The following is an 18,241-nucleotide window of genomic DNA, read 5'->3' as shown; positions in this document are numbered from 1 at the left end:
AATAATAAATTTAAATCCTATCCATGGTTGTAAATTATCTCTTTCTTCAGATGGTAAATTTTATAGATCTTTATATTTAAATCTTTACTGAAAGCATTGATATTGATGAGGATACTGCTTGAGGGCGCTGTATTGATGCTACTACATGGGATATATCCTTAGGTTACTTGAACTAAAATGATTGTATATTATTTATAGGTCGACAACATGAAATTATATCATCAGCTGACATGACTGTGGCATCAGAAAGGTAAGCATTGATAATGTGTTCTTGTCACAACAAAGTTTTTTTTTCCTAAATGAATGGTCATCGATGGAGACATATGTTGGTTTGTCCGTCTGTTCATATGTTGGTTTGTCCGTCTGTCCATCATTCTGTCCATATGTTGGTTTGTCCATCCGTCCATCAGTCTGTCCATGTTGGTTTGTCCGTCTGTCCATCATTCTGTCCATATGTTGGTTTGTCCATCAGTCTGTCCATATGTTCGTTTGTCTGTCCGTCCATATGTTGGTTTGACCATCTGTCCATTAGTCTGTCCATATGTTGGTTTGTCCATCTGTCTGTCCATATGTTAGTTTGTTCGTCTGTCCATCTGTTCGTCCATATGTTGGTTTGTCCGTCTGTCCATTAGTATGTCCATATGTTGGATTTCTATCTGCCCATCTGTCTGTCCATATGTTGGTTTGTCCGTCTGTCCATCTGTCTGTCCATATATTGGTTTGTCCGTCCGTCCATCAGTCTGTCCATATGTTGGTTTGTCCGTCTGTCCATCTGTCTGTCCATATGTTGGTTTGTCCATCTGTCCGTCCATATGTGTGTGCTTGAGCCGATTTTGTTCAAATGTGGCACAATGACCAGACATAATGGTATACAAATTATTAGTCCCTGTTCGGACGCAGTCCAAAAACGGGGACTTATGTTTTGACCTCTGTGTGTCTGTGCGTGCGTGCGTCCGAGCCTGTATCTTAGAAATGCCTGGACCAATCACAATCAAACTTCACACATACATAATATTATACATATGCAAGTCAATTTGTTTCACGATCTGATTCAAGATGGCTGAGTGACGGCCATTTTTATGCTAAAAATCATCAAAATCAAGCATTTTTCGGCTGTTTACAGATGGATTTTGTTCAAAATTGGTATATACATTAGACATTATAGGACCTTGATGCACATCATTTTGTTTTTCAGATAAGATTAAAAAAAGCTGAATGGCGGCAATTTTTTTGCTAAAAATTCCTAAAAATCTAGCATTTCTTGGCTGTTTACAGATGGATTTTGTTCAAACTTGGTATATACATTAGACATTATGAGACCTTAACTGGCGGCCATTTTGTTTTAATGAATGTGGTGGCTAAAAAATCATCAAATATCAAGCATTAGACATTACAGGTCCCTGATGCACGTCATTTTATTTTTCAGATTGGATTCAAAATGGCTGACTGGCAGCCATTTTTTTTTAATGATTGGGCTTCTAGAGCCATATCTCTTAAATGCTTTGACTGATTATATTCAAATTTTATATATTCGTTATACATCAAGTTATATATATACAAGTATTCAAAATGGATGATTTTGAATGCTGTTCCAGAACAATATCTCTCAATATGGACAAGTACTTGTTTGACGATCAGATACAATAATGTCAATCATCTTAATGTTAAAAAATCATATTACTGACGTGGTTATATTCCAGCTATATTACTATAAACAAAACTATATATCTTAAATTTGATAACTAACGGGGACTGTGCCATGCATGGCTTGTTTTTCTTTCTTTTATCGACCTTTGACTAAACCATGTAATAATTAATGAAGTAACTGAAAGAGTTGCTGCTAGTAGTGGTAAATTACACAAAATTCTTGAAATTATTAATTCTAACAATCAATCTGAATATCTGCATGATCCCCAAATAATAAGTGATTGTCTTAACAAGTTCTTCGCCAATATTGGAGAAGAACTTGCTGAGAAAATCACAAAATCTAAAGACCCTACCAGCTATTTAACTTCTAGTAATATTACATCATTTTTTTCTCACCCAGTTATAAAATATGATTTTGAAACTGAATTACAATTATTATTCATAATTTACTTGTATTTATTTACTTTTAAATTAGTTATTTATTTATTGATTTCCCTGTAACACTTACAATCTATGGTGAATAAATATTATTATGTCTGTGTCACAGCATATAAAGGAAAAGGTATATTGAGGAAAATGTCCTTCTTCAGTGTCGTTGACTCAGACGTAAAGGTTTTTATATGATTATAACAACTTATAAAAATTGTTATCCAATCTCTTTAAAAATTGTTCTCCTTCTTTGCTCTGAATTTGGTACCAAGTCAAGATGAAATAGTTTCCTGTGCATATCATTGTTTTGTTTGAATTTGGTACCAAGTCAAGACGAAATAGTTTCCTGTGCATATCATTTTTTTGTTTTGTTTAAATTAATGAATTTCTTCTTCTTTGCTATCTGTGTCCTCAAAAGCAAATTATCCAAGTACAGATATGTTATTGACTTCTCTTTATTTTATAGCATTCGACCATCATTCGTGTTGGATAAACAAGGTATATGTGCAATACCACTGATGCGAAAGAAACATGACGACTATAATTTACATACCCCTATATTTAATGTCTTGTCTGTTCGTCTCAGAGAAGGATATACGATCAAAGAAGTTGCTCTTACTAAAGGTATGTAATGTAATTTATGTGTTCATCTCATAATAATAAATTTCTGAGTTCCTATTGGGCTGAGATGCTGATCCTTCATGATAGTTGTCCATGTCATTGTAGATGAAGGTCAAGATAAATGAGAGTAAAATGTCTCATTGTTTTTGTTGAAGAAAATAATTATTATCTGATCATCTTCAAATTTGGAAATGTTATCAATGTCAGTAAAATGTTTGCTTACAATAACTCAAACAGTTTCTATCCAATTTCATTAAAACTTGAATATTATATAAGTTTAGGATCTTAGTCAAATTTAATTATGGTTCATGTTCTATGCATATTTTTCAAGATATTGGTTAAATTTCATTAAACTTTGTCTGAAATAAAACATTCCTTGATGATCAGATGTTAGTAATATGTGCTGCAATTAGATGGTGTAGTAATTATAATAAGATAAGATTGCTTATTGCTGCACTATAATATTTGGGAACTTTTATACAATTCATGTTATTTTATTTAAGGAACATGAATATTAATTCATTTTTAGCTCCAATGTCGAATTTGTCGAGCGGAGCTTATCATATGAGTGATTGTCCATCGTTGTTCTGTGTCGTTTGTCATCGTCATCATCCGTGTCAACTTTTTACTTTTTCGACTTCTTCATGTAAACTACAATTCTTATTGCTTTGATACCTGGTGTACATGTACCTTGGACAGACCTTGTTCATTTCATGATGATATTTTCAATTCTCTAATTGTGATATTTTCGACTTCTTGTTAAAAACCGCAAGTCTGATTGCTTCGATATTACACATATATGTACTACAGGTAGACCTCTCTCAGATTTAGTTCATTTCGAGATGATATCTTTGATTCTCTAATTTTAATGAATATTTTTGTCATTTTTGGTAAAAAGTGATATTTTCGACTTCCGATTGCTTTGATACTTTACATATAGGTACCTCACATAGACCTTTCTCAGATTTGTTCCTTTTCCAATGATATTATCAGTTCTTAAATGAAAATGTGCAGTGCTAACAGGAGGGCTATCTCATTCGAGAAGCTGCTTGTTTATGTAATTCATTGTTCTTCATTGTTTTTGTTTCCATCTAAATTTTAGCCAGAATGCTACATGCAAAATTTAATTTAGATATATTATTACCCGTACATTGTTTTAGGACTTATATACTCACATTTGCCATGCAAAGAAATGATCATGCATCATTAGTTTGTATCCATTCATACATTTGTTATTTAATCTAGATTCTCAATAGGCAAGGTTGTAATAATTACGCTGTGTATTTAGCTACCTTGATGTTTGGTTAACTTTCTTAATCTGAAATGTTTTATCCAAGTTCTCTGTAACATGTTCAGTTGTCTTGATGGATTAAAATGAATACACATAATGCAGATATTTTGCACACAAACCTGGTGAAGGAATGTTTATTATTGTTAACATGTTCAGTTGTCTTGATGGATTAAAATGAATTCACATAATGCAGATATTTTGCACACAAACCTGGTGAAGGAATGTTTATTATTGTTAACATGTTCAGTTGTCTTGATGGATTAAAATGAATACACATAATGCAGATATTTTGCACACAAACCTGGTGAAGGAATGTTTATTATTGTTAACATGTTCAGTTGTCTTGATGGATTAAAATGAATACACATAATGCAGATATTTTGCACACAAACCTGGTGAAGGAATGTTTATTATTGTTAACATGTTCAGTTGTCTTGATGGATTAAAATGAATACACATAATGCAGATATTTTGCACACAAACCTGGTGAAGGAATGTTTATTATTGTTAACATGTTCAGTTGTCTTGATGGATTAAAATGAATACACATAATGCAGATATTTTGCACACAAACCTGGTGAAGGAATGTTTATTATTGTTAACATGTTCAGTTGTCTTGATGGATTAAAATGAATACACATAATGCAGATATTTTGCACACAAACCTGGTGAAAGAATGTTTATTATTGTTAACATGTTCAGTTGTCTTGATGGATTAAAATGAATACACATAATGCAGATATTTTGCACACAAACCTGGTGAAGGAATGTTTATTATTGTTAACATGTTCAGTTGTCTTGATGGATTAAAATGAATACACATAATGCAGATATTTTGCACACAAACCTGGTGAAGGAATGTTTATTATTGTTAACATGTTCAGTTGTCTTGATGGATTAAAATGAATACACATAATGCAGATATTTTGCACACAAACCTGGTGAAGGAATGTTTATTATTGTTAACATGTTCAGTTGTCTTGATGGATTAAAATGAATACACATAATGCAGATATTTTGCACACAAACCTGGTGAAGGAATGTTTATTATTGTTAACATGTTCAGTTGTCTTGATGGATTAATATGAATACACATAATGCAGATATTTTGCACACAAACCTGGTGAAGGAATGTTTATTATTGTTAACATGTTCAGTTGTCTTGATGGATTAAAATGAATACACATAATGCAGATATTTTGCACACAAACCTGGTGAAGGAATGTTTATTATTGTTAACATGTTCAGTTGTCTTGATGGATTAATATGAATACACATAATGCAGATATTTTGCACACAAACCTGGTGAAGGAATGTTTATTATTGTTAACATGTTCAGTTGTCTTGATGGATTAAAATGAATACACATAATGCAGATATTTTGCACACAAACCTGGTGAAGGAATGTTTATTATTGTTAACATGTTCAGTTGTCTTGATGGATTAATATGAATGCACATAATGCAGATATTTTGCACACAAACCTGGTGAAGGAATGTTTATTATTGTTAACATGTTCAGTTGTCTTGATGGATTAAAATGAATACACATAATGCAGATATTTTGCACACAAACCTGGTGAAGGAATGTTTATTATTGTTAACATGTTCAGTTGTCTTGATGGATTAATATGAATACACATAATGCAGATATTTTGCACACAAACCTGGTGAAGGAATGTTTATTATTGTTAACATGTTCAGTTGTCTTGATGGATTAAAATGAATACACATAATGCAGATATTTTGCACACAAACCTGGTGAAGGAATGTTTATTATTGTTAACATGTTCAGTTGTCTTGATGGATTAATATGAATACACATAATGCAGATATTTTGCACACAAACCTGGTGAAGGAATGTTTATTATTGTTAACATGTTTAGTTGTCTTGATGGATTAAAATGAATACACATAATGCAGATATTTTGCACACAAACCTGGTGAAGGAATGTTTATTATTGTTAACAAACTATTTATTGATTGCAGGTGGAAGCCAGTTGGAAGTGAAATTGGCGTTACCTTGGAGACACAATGTTCGTATTGAGTATTTAGCTGTGTCACCATGGCCATGCTCTGCTAGCAAGTAAGTTGATGGATGGAGATCTTCTTTTCAAATGATCTGTGATCAATACAACTTACGTTTAAATTTTGTGTAAACAATGTATGTATCATTAGGTGCCAATACATTTTAAAGTAGAAGTGAACTATTTGTTCATCTCCATAACATAACTGCTAGAAGGCAATAATAATTATCACTGTCTTGTCTGTTTAATTCTTCCAAGGACACGCAATACACATATTGAAGTTACCATCGAAGGTTGCTATGAATTTCTACATGATATGACGTGTACCATGAAATCGCCATTCAAAAGTGTATATAGAACTCTTGTTGTAAAGAAATTCTGGAATACATTACAAAGGTACATTTCAAAATGATTTTTATTTTATTTTTATACTTATGATCTAAATATAGCATGCAGTTATAAGCTAACTGTAGTCTATTGAGTTGTAAGGTGTGCAGACTGCAATTCTCTTTATGTGCTCCTATACCAGTTGTTAAATTAGGCAGAATGTTTTCTTATACAAGTTGCAAAGTTAGGCAGAATGTGCTCCTGCGCAAGTGTAAAGTTAGGCAGAATATACTCTTGGGTTGGAAAAATATTCAATACAGCTACACATGAAAGTGTGATTGTGCACAATACTTTACAGTAGTTTCCACCAAACCTCGAACGTTGACTTTGTATAAAATGTTAACACACTACTAAAGTTGTTTTGTAACATTGCGAGTAAATGTTTACAAGTTGCTCAAGATATTATCAAAGTTGCGGTAAAATCAAAGAGCTGTTTATATTGGGAACCAGACATGAGTGAATGACATGCTGTCAACAAATATAACAATAACCAATCAACGCAAAGATCGCGATTTTACTCGGGATACTCTAAAACTGAATGCTGAGTTGTTTATATTGGGAATCAGACGTGAGTGAATGACATGCTGTCAACAAATATAACAATAACCAATCAACGCAAAGACCGCGATTTGACCAAGTTTCGAAGTCGACCCGGTATTGCAACGCCTCATGCAGTACGTGATAAAATAGTGGAAATGTTTTTGAGTGGACGTTCTTACGGAGATATCTCAAGAATTGTTGGTGTATCTAAATCCACAGCCTACTCCATATGTCAGAAATTTACATCCACTGCAAATTTTGATCAAGAAACTGGTGGTCCAACGGAATGTTCGAAACTCTCTCATAATGTATTACAGCACATCGAGTACAAACAAATCTCAGCCTAGTATTTATTTGAAAGAGATTCAAAACAAACTGGTGGCCGATCGAGTCTTCACAGGGAAGAATGTTCCCAGCATTACGACCATACATCGTGGTATAATGCAGCAATTAGATATGACACAAAAAAAAATTACCAGTGTTGCTGCAGAGTCCACAACAGAGAGAAACCAGGAGTGGACGCTTGACTTTATGGAAGCTATTACAAATTACGATGTTAGACAACTGCACTGGTTTGACGAATCGTCAGTAATCCGTACAACTGGGAACCGTATCTACGGGCACGCTGAAAGAGGGCAACCTGCAGTCCAAGTTCAAAGACATGCCAGTAATGCCAACTATACTATCAACTTACTAACGAGTGCGTCGGGTATTGGCCATGCTGATATTATTACTGGGCCTTCCAACAGTTTAGAAATGTTGGATTTTTTTGATGACAAGAATCGTCGATGTATTTGGAAACCCCATTTTATCAGATGGAGATTGCGTTGTTCTCGACATTTGTGGGTTTCACCACGAACATTTTGTAGAGCCAGCACTAAGAGATTTACTACGTAGACAGGAAGTTGAACTCATTTTTCAGCCTCCATACGGTCCACAGTTTAATGTTTGTGAATTCTGCTTCCGCTATATAAAAAATTGCCTGAGAGGAGATGTTGAGTATTCTTATCGATCTACTGAACTTGCTGTTGCCGAGGCAATTAGGAAAATTGGTCCTGGTGCCTGTCGTCAATTTGCTGCAAAGTGTGGTTATATATAAATAAGACGTGAATCTGAAATGCATATAAAACGTAATTTGTTGATATTATTTAATAACTCAAATAGGGTAAAAATTACATCCGGTTAACTTTTGTGAAAATGTGAAAACAAAACATCATAATTTTACTTTCACCACCTAACAATTTTTTCCCATTCTAAGTTTTATGTACTTTTTTTCAATTTTAATTCAGACCAAACCCAGACATGATGGTCTACTGATATTTCAGAAACAAAAATTGTTGTCAAATTTGAAAACAAAACCAAATTAAATATTGCCCTTTTGCTAATAATGATACATATATTTCTTGGAAAAATAGACGGATTTTGTTCTGACCTGGACTACCGATTTGTGTTTTAAAATCAGTTCTTTTGTTCTGGTTCGGCGGACAGAGCTGCCTCGGTTGCTGCGAGATTTAACAAACAAGCATTTGGATCAAAGTTATTAATGTTTTCTGTTTGTTGTGTACTTGGAACTTGTAATACAGTTGTCTGTACTGGCTGTGGCGGGAATTCTGGTATGTCAGGCTGCAAAATGGTAGATTCTTGAGTGGGTAGAGTTGCAGTAGTAGTAGTTACTTGCACATTTCAAGTAATTCTGCGGGTTCGGTGCAGCTGGGATTTGTAGCGGATGGAATGGTACTGCCCACGGAGAATTTACATTAAAACCACCTGTATACATCGACCATGGGTGAGGAGCCATCATCATGGGTTGAAAAGGTTGGGTCATGTATTGATTAACAGGACCTGTGTTTATATTATCATGCGCGGTGTTAGGTTCAGCTGAACTTTGTGCCGGAGTTTCAGGTTCGGGGGATGTTTTCCTAACTTTGCGAAAAACCTCCATTTCGTCCCTGCTGGAAGAGTCGTCTTCATGAGTATTTCTATAAATGCTAGTTTTCAATTTTGCTGCCTGCATAAGTTTAGAAAACTGCACAGCATCTTTCATATTTTGCCTCAGAATCTTACTATCCAAAGCAATTTTCAACAATCGAATATCCGTCAGTAATTTACCCTGTCCACGAGGGCCAATGTATTTCTCAGGATATATTTTTTTCAGTCTTGGCTTTACAACCCGTGCGAACTGTGTTTGATTTTTGTCGATGAATATTTTAATGTTATATAATTCAGCTTCTGTGTCTTTGATATTTTATGTCCTTTACTTTCTGTTGAAAGAAAAATATGAAACCGTGATGATTGCAAACTGGTCTTATAAAACAACATCAAAATACGACTAATTTGAACAATTAATATACTCAAATATTCAGACAGTTATGTTGGTACCAGTATGTAAAGCATATGCATAATTGAAGACCAGAAATGTGTCCGATGTCAATATATAATAAAAATGTTTAAACTGACCTCTTTCACAAGTTCTGCGTGTTCTCTGTGTCTATCCAGTTTACCACAATACATGTAACCGGGGCATTTCTCGTAGCAGCATTCACGTTTACCCTTATTTCCACTTTCTTTATGGCCGGGGTGGTGACATAATCTGCACGTAGCGGAGATCGGTCGCAGACCGGGAAGCCCCAAAACAGCTAATGGCGCGGGAATAGATTTCAGATCAGCGAGATGTTCTATTTTTTCCTGTAGAATGTCGCGTCGAGTTTCAATCGTTGGCGAATCTTCAGGTTTAATTTTAATACTGGTGTCAGCACTGGTCTTTTTTTCCTCCACAGAAACATCAGTGTAACTAATTTGGTCCGGGTTCTAGTATCACCGCTCGTTGTCGATACAAACGTCTCAGCAGTGTTTTTTTTCTCAAGCATAGGTGGTGATCCATCGAGAATAAAAATCTTTGCTTTCACTGTAGAACCGGTTGTATTTAAACGTATGTTCTCTAGTACTAATTGTCTGAAGCGAACGTTTGGAGGCAAGTCCATGCGCTGACTGTCTTCGTCTACATTCTGTAATCTTAGTTCTGTCATTCGACGTAGAAAAGTCGTGTCACGGGTCAACCTGTTCGTAAAATCTTCGTAACTCATTTGATGGAAATCGTCTTCTCTAATAAATACAGGTACTCTTCTAGCTTCGGAGTAGTAAATAAACTCCACTTTAAACAGGTATTCTGCCATATTTTTAGATTGATACTGGCGAAACAAAATACGTCTTTTAGCACTTACCAGCCACGTGTTCTAGTCGTCTCTTTTTTTATTTGGTGTGGCGACAGTGAAGACCGCTGTCTGGTTTATAATATAAACAACTCTTTGATTTTACCGCAACTTTGATAATATCTTGAGCAACTTGTAAACATTTACTCGCAATGTTACAAAACAACTTTAGTAGTGTGTTAACATTTTATACAAAGTCAACGTTCGAGGTTTGGTGGAAACTACTGTAAATAAACTTTCGTATATGAATATATTAGACTTCAAATTTGTTTATGTTTTATCTACTTTTCTAGTTTGAGTCAAACAGATCAGATGTTGGTACATTTGATGTCATTTGCTGCCAATTCAGATTACTATACAATTCCTGATGGTATCAAGAAAGGTGTTCCGCTGTTCTATCGCCCCCCTAATGCTGGTGCACCGGTACTCGTAGAACAACATGGTAGTATCAAGTATGTAAAACATTATGTGTGTGACACGTTAATGGTAATGGAGGATCACAGTTGGGGAATTATTTCAGTGTTCTCCCCAGAAAAATGTCTCAGAGTGGCGGCTAATTTGCATATGACTTACATATTCATTAGTATATGTCTGGAGATAAAGAAAACAATAAGGACAGGCTTGCATGGATGAAATTGTGTCTTTATTTTTTAACAAATTTATGTACAAAATTAAATAAATCTGCTGCTGTGTACTTTCTATGTAAAGTTGATTCTTCAGACTTTCACGGAAGCCCAGTGGTCTGCAGCTTTTGAGAACGCCGTGATTCTCTTTGCTTCCCACTTCTAATGACATGGCCCTCTTGTGCATCTCCGAGTGTGCGTGTTTATCAATAGAATATTTCATAATATTTATACATGGCATAGAATTCCATACCAAAGAACTATTTCTGGATGATTTTAAGTTGGATTTTCCACATATGTGACACAGCATTCCTAAAAGATAAGAAATAGGGGTGAATCAATTCTTGTATTTAAAAAATATCATCACGATCAACACGTAAATAAACAAATTGTCGCCATTTTGAAAAGTCGCTAAACTTTATTAAAATCTAAAAAATTGCCACGATAAAATTTACCCAACTATTTCAAAACACAATACTAGTATTAGTTATTTTGATAAATCGTAGCCAACAATTTTTGAACTTCCAGAAAGAAAGGCGTTTCCACGTTACCACTATCGACAGAGGTACCAGTGGCCGTGTTGCTGATGGGTTTATCGCTCGGAACCAGGGGCCCAGCAGGACGATCTACACAGAACCATGACGTAATATTTCTGCTGCTTAACATCGTTGCTGCTTCAAGCCGAATATGCTACTGAGAAAATGCTCGCGAAGCTGTATTAGTCTATTGTCTTTGCTTTGCGTGATCATTGACATGTTTCCATTCACACCTGATTTGGATCACAGTACCGAACGCTGATGACGCTGACTAACAGATTTGCATGTGTATTTACAAGCTAAAACAAAGAGTAACAGGAAATGCCACAGAGTAGCGGGTAATCTCTCAGAGTAGCGGCATAAATAATAGAGTAGCGGCCCCACTACGCTAAAACGCTTTGGGGAGAACACTGTATTTTGTCATTGTCATTGTTATTGTTATTGTTATTTATTCCCACATTATTTCTTTAAGTTCACAGAGTTTTCAGATGGCAAAGACTCATGAATTCTCAGGTATCATCATCTGTTTGTTTATTGTTTACAGAGAAAGTGGTCTTCATCAATTTGCATCCTATTGGAAGCCGATCATCCTCATGGATATTAACATCTGGTAAGTGTTCACTGTAAACTATTGATAGTGATACTCACTGATATCAACATCTGGTAAGTGTTCACTGAAAACTATTGATGGTGATACTCACTGATATCAACATCTGGTAAGTGTTCACTGAAAACTATTGATGGTGATACTCACTGATATCAACATCTGGTAAGTGTTCACTGAAAACTATTGATAAACATCTGGTAAGTGTTCACTGAAAATTATTGATGAACATCTGGTAAGTGTTCACTGAAAACTATTGATGGTGATACTCGCTGATATCAACATCTGGTAAGTGTTCACTGTAAACTATTGATAGTGATACTCACTGATATCAACATCTGGTAAGTGTTCACTGTAAACTATTGATAGTGATACTCACTGATATCAACATCTGGTAAGTGTTCACTGAAAACTATTGATGGTGATACTCACTGATATCAACATCTGGTAAGTGTTCACTGTAAACTATTGATGGTGATACTCACTTATATCAACATCTGGTAAGTGTTCACTGTAAACTATTGATAGTGATACTCACTGATATCAACATCTGGTAAGTGTTCACTGTAAACTATTGATAGTGATACTCACTGATATCAACATCTGGTAAGTGTTCACTGAAAACTATTGATGGTGATACTCACTGATATCAACATCTGGTAAGTGTTCACTGTAAACTATTGATAGTGATACTCACTGATATCAACATCTGGTAAGTGTTCACTGTAAACTATTGATAGTGATACTCACTGATATCAACATCTGGTAAGTGTTCACTGTAAACTATTGATAGTGATACTCACTGATATCAACATCTGGTAAGTGTTCACTGTAAACTATTGATAGTGATACTCACTGATATCAACATCTGGTAAGTGTTCACTGAAAACTATTGATGGTGATACTCACTGATATCAACATCTGGTAAGTGTTCACTGTAAACTATTGATAGTGATACTCACTGATATCAACATCTGGTAAGTGTTCACTGTAAACTATTGATAGTGATACTCATTGATATCAACATCTGGTAAGTGTTCACTGTAAACTATTGATAGTGATACTCACTGATATCAACATCTGGTAAGTGTTCACTGTAAACTATTGATGGTGATACTCGCTGATATCAACATCTGGTAAGTGTTCACTGTAAACTATTGATAGTGATACTCACTGATATCAACATCTGGTAAGTGTTCACTGTAAACTATTGATAGTGATACTCACTGATATCAACATCTAGTAAGTGTTCACTGTAAACTATTGATAGTGATACTCACTGATATCAACATCTGGTAAGTGTTCACTGTAAACTATTGATAGTGATACTCATTGATATCAACATCTGGTAAGTGTTCACTGTAAACTATTGATAGTGATACTCACTGATATCAACATCTGGTAAGTGTTCACTGTAAACTATTGATGGTGATACTCGCTGATATCAACATCTGGTAAGTGTTCACTGTAAACTATTGATAGTGATACTCACTGATATCAACATCTGGTAAGTGTTCACTGTAAACTATTGATAGTGATACTCACTGATATCAACATCTAGTAAGTGTTCACTGTAAACTATTGATAGTGATACTCACTGATATCAACATCTGGTAAGTGTTCACTGTAAACTATTGATAGTGATACTCACTGATATCAACATCTAGTAAGTGTTCACTGTAAACTATTGATAGTGATACTCACTGATATCAACATCTAGTAAGTGTTCACTGTAAACTATTGATAGTGATACTCACTGATATCAACATCTAGTAAGTGTTCACTGTAAACTATTGATAGTGATACTCACTGATATCAACATCTGGTAAGTGTTCACTGTAAACTATTGATAGTGATACTCACTGATATCAAAATCTGGTAAGTGTTCACTGAAAACTATTGATGGTTATACTCACTGATATCAACATCTGGTAAGTGTTCACTGTAAACTATTGATAGTGATACTCACTGATATCAACATCTGGTAAGTGTTCACTGAAAACTATTGATAGTGATACTCACTGATATCAACATCTGGTAAGTGTTCACTGAAAACTATTGATGGTGATACTCACTTATATCAACATCTGGTAAGTGTTCACTGTAAACTATTGATGGTGATACTCACTGATATCAACATCTGGTAAGTGTTCACTGTAAACTATTGATAGTGATACTCACTGATATCAACATCTGGTAAGCGTTCACTGTAAACTATTGATGGTGATACTCACTGATATCAACATCTGGTAAGTGTTCACTGTAAACTATTGATGGTGATACTCACTGATATCAACATCTGGTAAGTGTTCACTGAAAACTATTGATAGTGATACTCACTGATATCAACATCTGGTAAGTGTTCACTGTAAACTATTGATAGTGATACTCACTGATATCAACATCTGGTAAGTGTTCACTGTAAACTATTGATGGTGATACTCACTGATATCAACATCTGGTAAGTGTTCACTGTAAACTATTGATAGTGATACTCACTGATATCAACATCTGGTAAGTGTTCACTGTAAACTATTGATGGTGATACTCACTTATATCAACATCTGGTAAGTGTTCACTGTAAACTATTGATAGTGATACTCACTGATATCAACATCTGGTAAGTGTTCACTGTAAACTATTGATAGTGATACTCACTTATATCAACATCTGGTAAGTGTATACTCACCAATAAAAAGAATTATGCATATTGTTATGAAAAATGTCATATTTATTAATCTTCTCAGATATTTGGATATACTGTGATTTTAAACAATGTAGTTGACTATGTATTTAATATATTCATATCATTACAGGCAGAGATGGCTCCATACACACAGAATTGGATTAATACTTGTACATGACACGTAAGTATGCAATATTATTCATAAGAATAATGAAGTAAATGGCCTTCCACCTTCATTTACTGACACTCACTGTTTTATATCTTCTAGGCCACTACCAAAGCATTTACACTTTCCAAACACGAATGGTCGATTTCATTCATTGATGTGTCGGATGGCACTCAGTGAATTAAACACGCTGCTGCGGGAATGGAGTACATTTGTACTAATGGAGAATCACTCTTACGTCAAGCTGTTATTCAGGTAATACCAATGTCTTTGTCGATAGATAATGTAATAGGCTTTCTGCACAAGAAGTCATAGTCTAGTTGAATTACTCCAGTAGAGTCTAAAGTAGTCATAGTCTAGTTGAATTACTCTAGTAGAGTCAAAAGAAGTCATAGTCTACCGTAGTTGAATTACTCTAGTAGAGTGTAAAGAAGTCATAGTCTACCGTAGTTGAATTACTCTAGTAGAGTCTAAAGAAGCCATAGTCTAGTTGAATTACTCTAGTAGAGTCTAAAGAAGTCATAGTCTAGTTGAATTACTCTAGTAGAGTCTAAAGTAGTCATAGTCTAGTTGAATTACTCTAGTAGAGTTTAAAGAAGTCATAGTCTAGTTGAATTACTCTAGTAGAGTCTAAAGAAGTCATAGTCTAGTTGAATTGCTCCAGTAGAGTCTAAAGAAGTCATAGTCTAGTTGAATTACTCTAGTAGAGTCTAAAGTAGTCATAGTCTAGTTGAATTACTCTAGTAGAGTCTAAAGAAGTCATAGTCTAGTTGAATTACTCTAGTAGAGTCTAAAGAAGCCATAGTCTAGTTGAATTACTCTAGTAGAGTCTAAATAAGTCATAGTCTAGTTGAATTACTCTAGTAGAGTCTAAAGAAGCCATAGTCTAGTTGAATTACTCTAGTAGAGTCCAAAGAAGGCATAGTCTAGTTGAATTACTCTAGTAGAGTCTAAAGAAGTCATAGTCTAGTTGAATTACTCCAGTAGAGTCTAAAGAAGTCATAGTCTAGTTGAATTACTCTAGTAGAGTCTAAAGAAGCCATAGTCTAGTTGAATTACTCTAGTAGAGTCTAAAGAAGTCATAGTCTAGTTGAATTACTCTAGTAGAGTCTAAAGAAGCCATAGTCTAGTTGAATTACTCTAGTAGAGTCTAAAGAAGTCATAGTCTAGTTGAATTACTCTAGTAGAGTCTAAAGAAGTCAGTCTAGTTGAATTACTCCAGTAGAGTCTAAAGAAGTCATAGTCTAGTTGAATTACTCTAGTAGAGTCTAAAGAAGCCATAGTCTAGTTGAATTACTCTAGTAGAGTCTAAAGAAGGCATAGTCTAGTTGAATTACTCTAGTAGAGTCTAAAGAAGCCATAGTCTAGTTGAATACTCTAGTAAAGTCTAAAGAAGTCAGTCTAGTTGAATTACTCTAGTAGAGTCTAAAGAAGTCATAGTCTAGTTGAATTACTCTAGTAGAGTCTAAAGAAGTCATAGTCTAGTTGAATTACTCTAGTAGAGTCTAAAGAAGTCATAGTCTAGTTGAATTACTCTAGTAGAGTCTAAAAAAGTCATAGTCTAGTTGAATTACTCTAGTAGAGTCTAAAGAAGTCAGTCTAGTTGAATTACTCTAGTAGAGTCTAAAGAAGTCATAGTCTAGTTGAATTACTCTAGTAGAGTCTAAAGAAGTCATAGTCTAGTTGAATTACTCTAGTAGAGTCTAAAGAAGTCATAGTCTAGTTGAATTACTCTAGTAGAGTCTAAAAAAGTCATAGTCTAGTTGAATTACTCTCGTAGAGTCTAAAGAAGTCATAGTCTAGTTGAATTACTCTAGAAGAGTGTAAAGAAGGCATAGTCTAGTTGAATTACTCTAGTAGAGTCTAAAGAAGTCATAGTCTAGTTGAATTACTCTAGTAGAGTCTAAAGAAGTCATAGTCTAGTTGAATTACTCTAGTAGAGTCTAAAAAAGTCATAGTCTAGTTGAATTACTCTCGTAGAGTCTAAAGAAGTCATAGTCTAGTTGAATTACTCTAGTAGAGTCTAAAGAAGTCATAGTCTAGTTGAATTACTCTAGTAAAGTCTAAAGAAGCCATAGTCTAGTTGAATTACTCTCGTAGAGTCTAAAGAAGTCATAGTCTAGTTGAATTACTCTAGTAGAGTCTAAAGAAGTCATAGTCTAGTTGAATTACTCTAGTAAAGTCTAAAGAAGTCATAGTCTAGTTGAATTACTCTAGTAGAGTCTAAAAAAGTCATAGTCTAGTTGAATTACTCTCGTAGAGTCTAAAGAAGTCATAGTCTAGTTGAATTACTCTAGTAGAGTCTAAAGAAGTCATAGTCTAGTTGAATTACTCTAGTAGAGTCTAAAAAAGTCATAGTCTAGTTGAATTACTCTCGTAGAGTCTAAAGAAGTCATAGTCTAGTTGAATTACTCTAGAAGAGTGTAAAGAAGGCATAGTCTAGTTGAATTACTCTAGTAGAGTCTAAAGAAGTCATAGTCTAGTTGAATTACTCTAGTAGAGTCTAAAGAAGTCATAGTCTAGTTGAATTACTCTAGTAGAGTCTAAAAAAGTCATAGGCTAGTTAGACTTTCATTTTGATCTGTATTGTGTCAAACATAAAAGTGTCAGATATTACATATCAGGTGTTTAGGGCAAATAATTGTAATGATGATTATATGCATTTTTTAAAAGCATATTATTATATTTCAGTGATGAGAAAGGACCGCCAACATCCTTCTATATTCTGAGAGTAACCTCTAAACCACCCTGTATGGTGTTAAGATTAGCCTTCCTTGGTGGGACCCCTGCACATGAAAGGAATCAGGTAAATTTCAGTTGTCATGGACTCACATAAAAGCAAAACAATTGTTTCCTACAATATGAGTCATTGACTTTTCTTGGGCTGGTGTAGCTTGGACGGGTGTACCTTGGGTGGGTATATCAAGGCTGAGTGAACCATGGGTGGGTGTACCCCTGGGTTTGTGTACCTTCAATTGATGCAGTTTATGTTGTACTTTCTGTAATGGACCTTCAGATTAATACAGCTAATGTTGTGCATATTCTGGCACTAGAACAATATATTATCCTTTGCCCTATTTAGTCAAACTTTTGTCAGTGTATGCAATGTTTAATTACTATTTATTCATGAAATATTTCTGCATTATTTTTCACTTATTGCTGAAAACTTGTTATATTTGGTCCAAATAAGCAAAAAATGGATTCTTGATCTTTTCAAGCTTTCTCTGTCCAGTATCGTTGATTATTGAAAGCTTTGTTTAATTTCCAGATTGTTGGAGCAATGAAAGAGAAGTTACTTGATCTAACATTGCCACAGAGAGCGAACCAACCTTCTGTGAAGACTGAAGCAAAGAAGAAGTCGTCTGGGACAGTAGTGGGAACGACTTCAAGACCACCACTACAGCGAAGTATCTCTGAAAAACCATGTGTTGTACTTTTAAATAAACCAGTAGAAGACATACTTGTAAGGTAAGATG

The 18,241-nt window shown here is 34.6% G+C and overlaps 1 protein-coding gene across 1 annotated transcript in view; it reads left to right on the top strand.

The window, feature by feature from the left end:
• LOC100376805 (KICSTOR complex protein SZT2-like) overlaps window positions 1-18,241 on the top strand; it is a 140,314-nt gene that overhangs the window by 23,739 nt on the left and 98,334 nt on the right. Inside the window, exons 10-19 of the mRNA XM_085503501.1 lie at window positions 175-250; window positions 2,543-2,700; window positions 5,977-6,073; window positions 6,273-6,410; window positions 10,444-10,602; window positions 11,854-11,919; window positions 14,730-14,780; window positions 14,868-15,020; window positions 17,457-17,571; window positions 18,034-18,233. Of these exons, the coding sequence (XP_085359627.1) occupies window positions 175-250; window positions 2,543-2,700; window positions 5,977-6,073; window positions 6,273-6,410; window positions 10,444-10,602; window positions 11,854-11,919; window positions 14,730-14,780; window positions 14,868-15,020; window positions 17,457-17,571; window positions 18,034-18,233 (1,213 nt within the window). The remainder of the gene's footprint in view (window positions 1-174; window positions 251-2,542; window positions 2,701-5,976; window positions 6,074-6,272; window positions 6,411-10,443; window positions 10,603-11,853; window positions 11,920-14,729; window positions 14,781-14,867; window positions 15,021-17,456; window positions 17,572-18,033; window positions 18,234-18,241) is intronic.

Source organism: Saccoglossus kowalevskii, chromosome 9 (genome assembly GCF_978046115.1).
Source record: "Saccoglossus kowalevskii chromosome 9, keSacKowa6.1, whole genome shotgun sequence".
Classification (NCBI taxonomy): Eukaryota; Metazoa; Hemichordata; class Enteropneusta; family Harrimaniidae; genus Saccoglossus; species Saccoglossus kowalevskii.
Note: the sequence above shows the minus strand (reverse complement) of the source record. Positions and strands in the feature narration are given on the sequence as shown.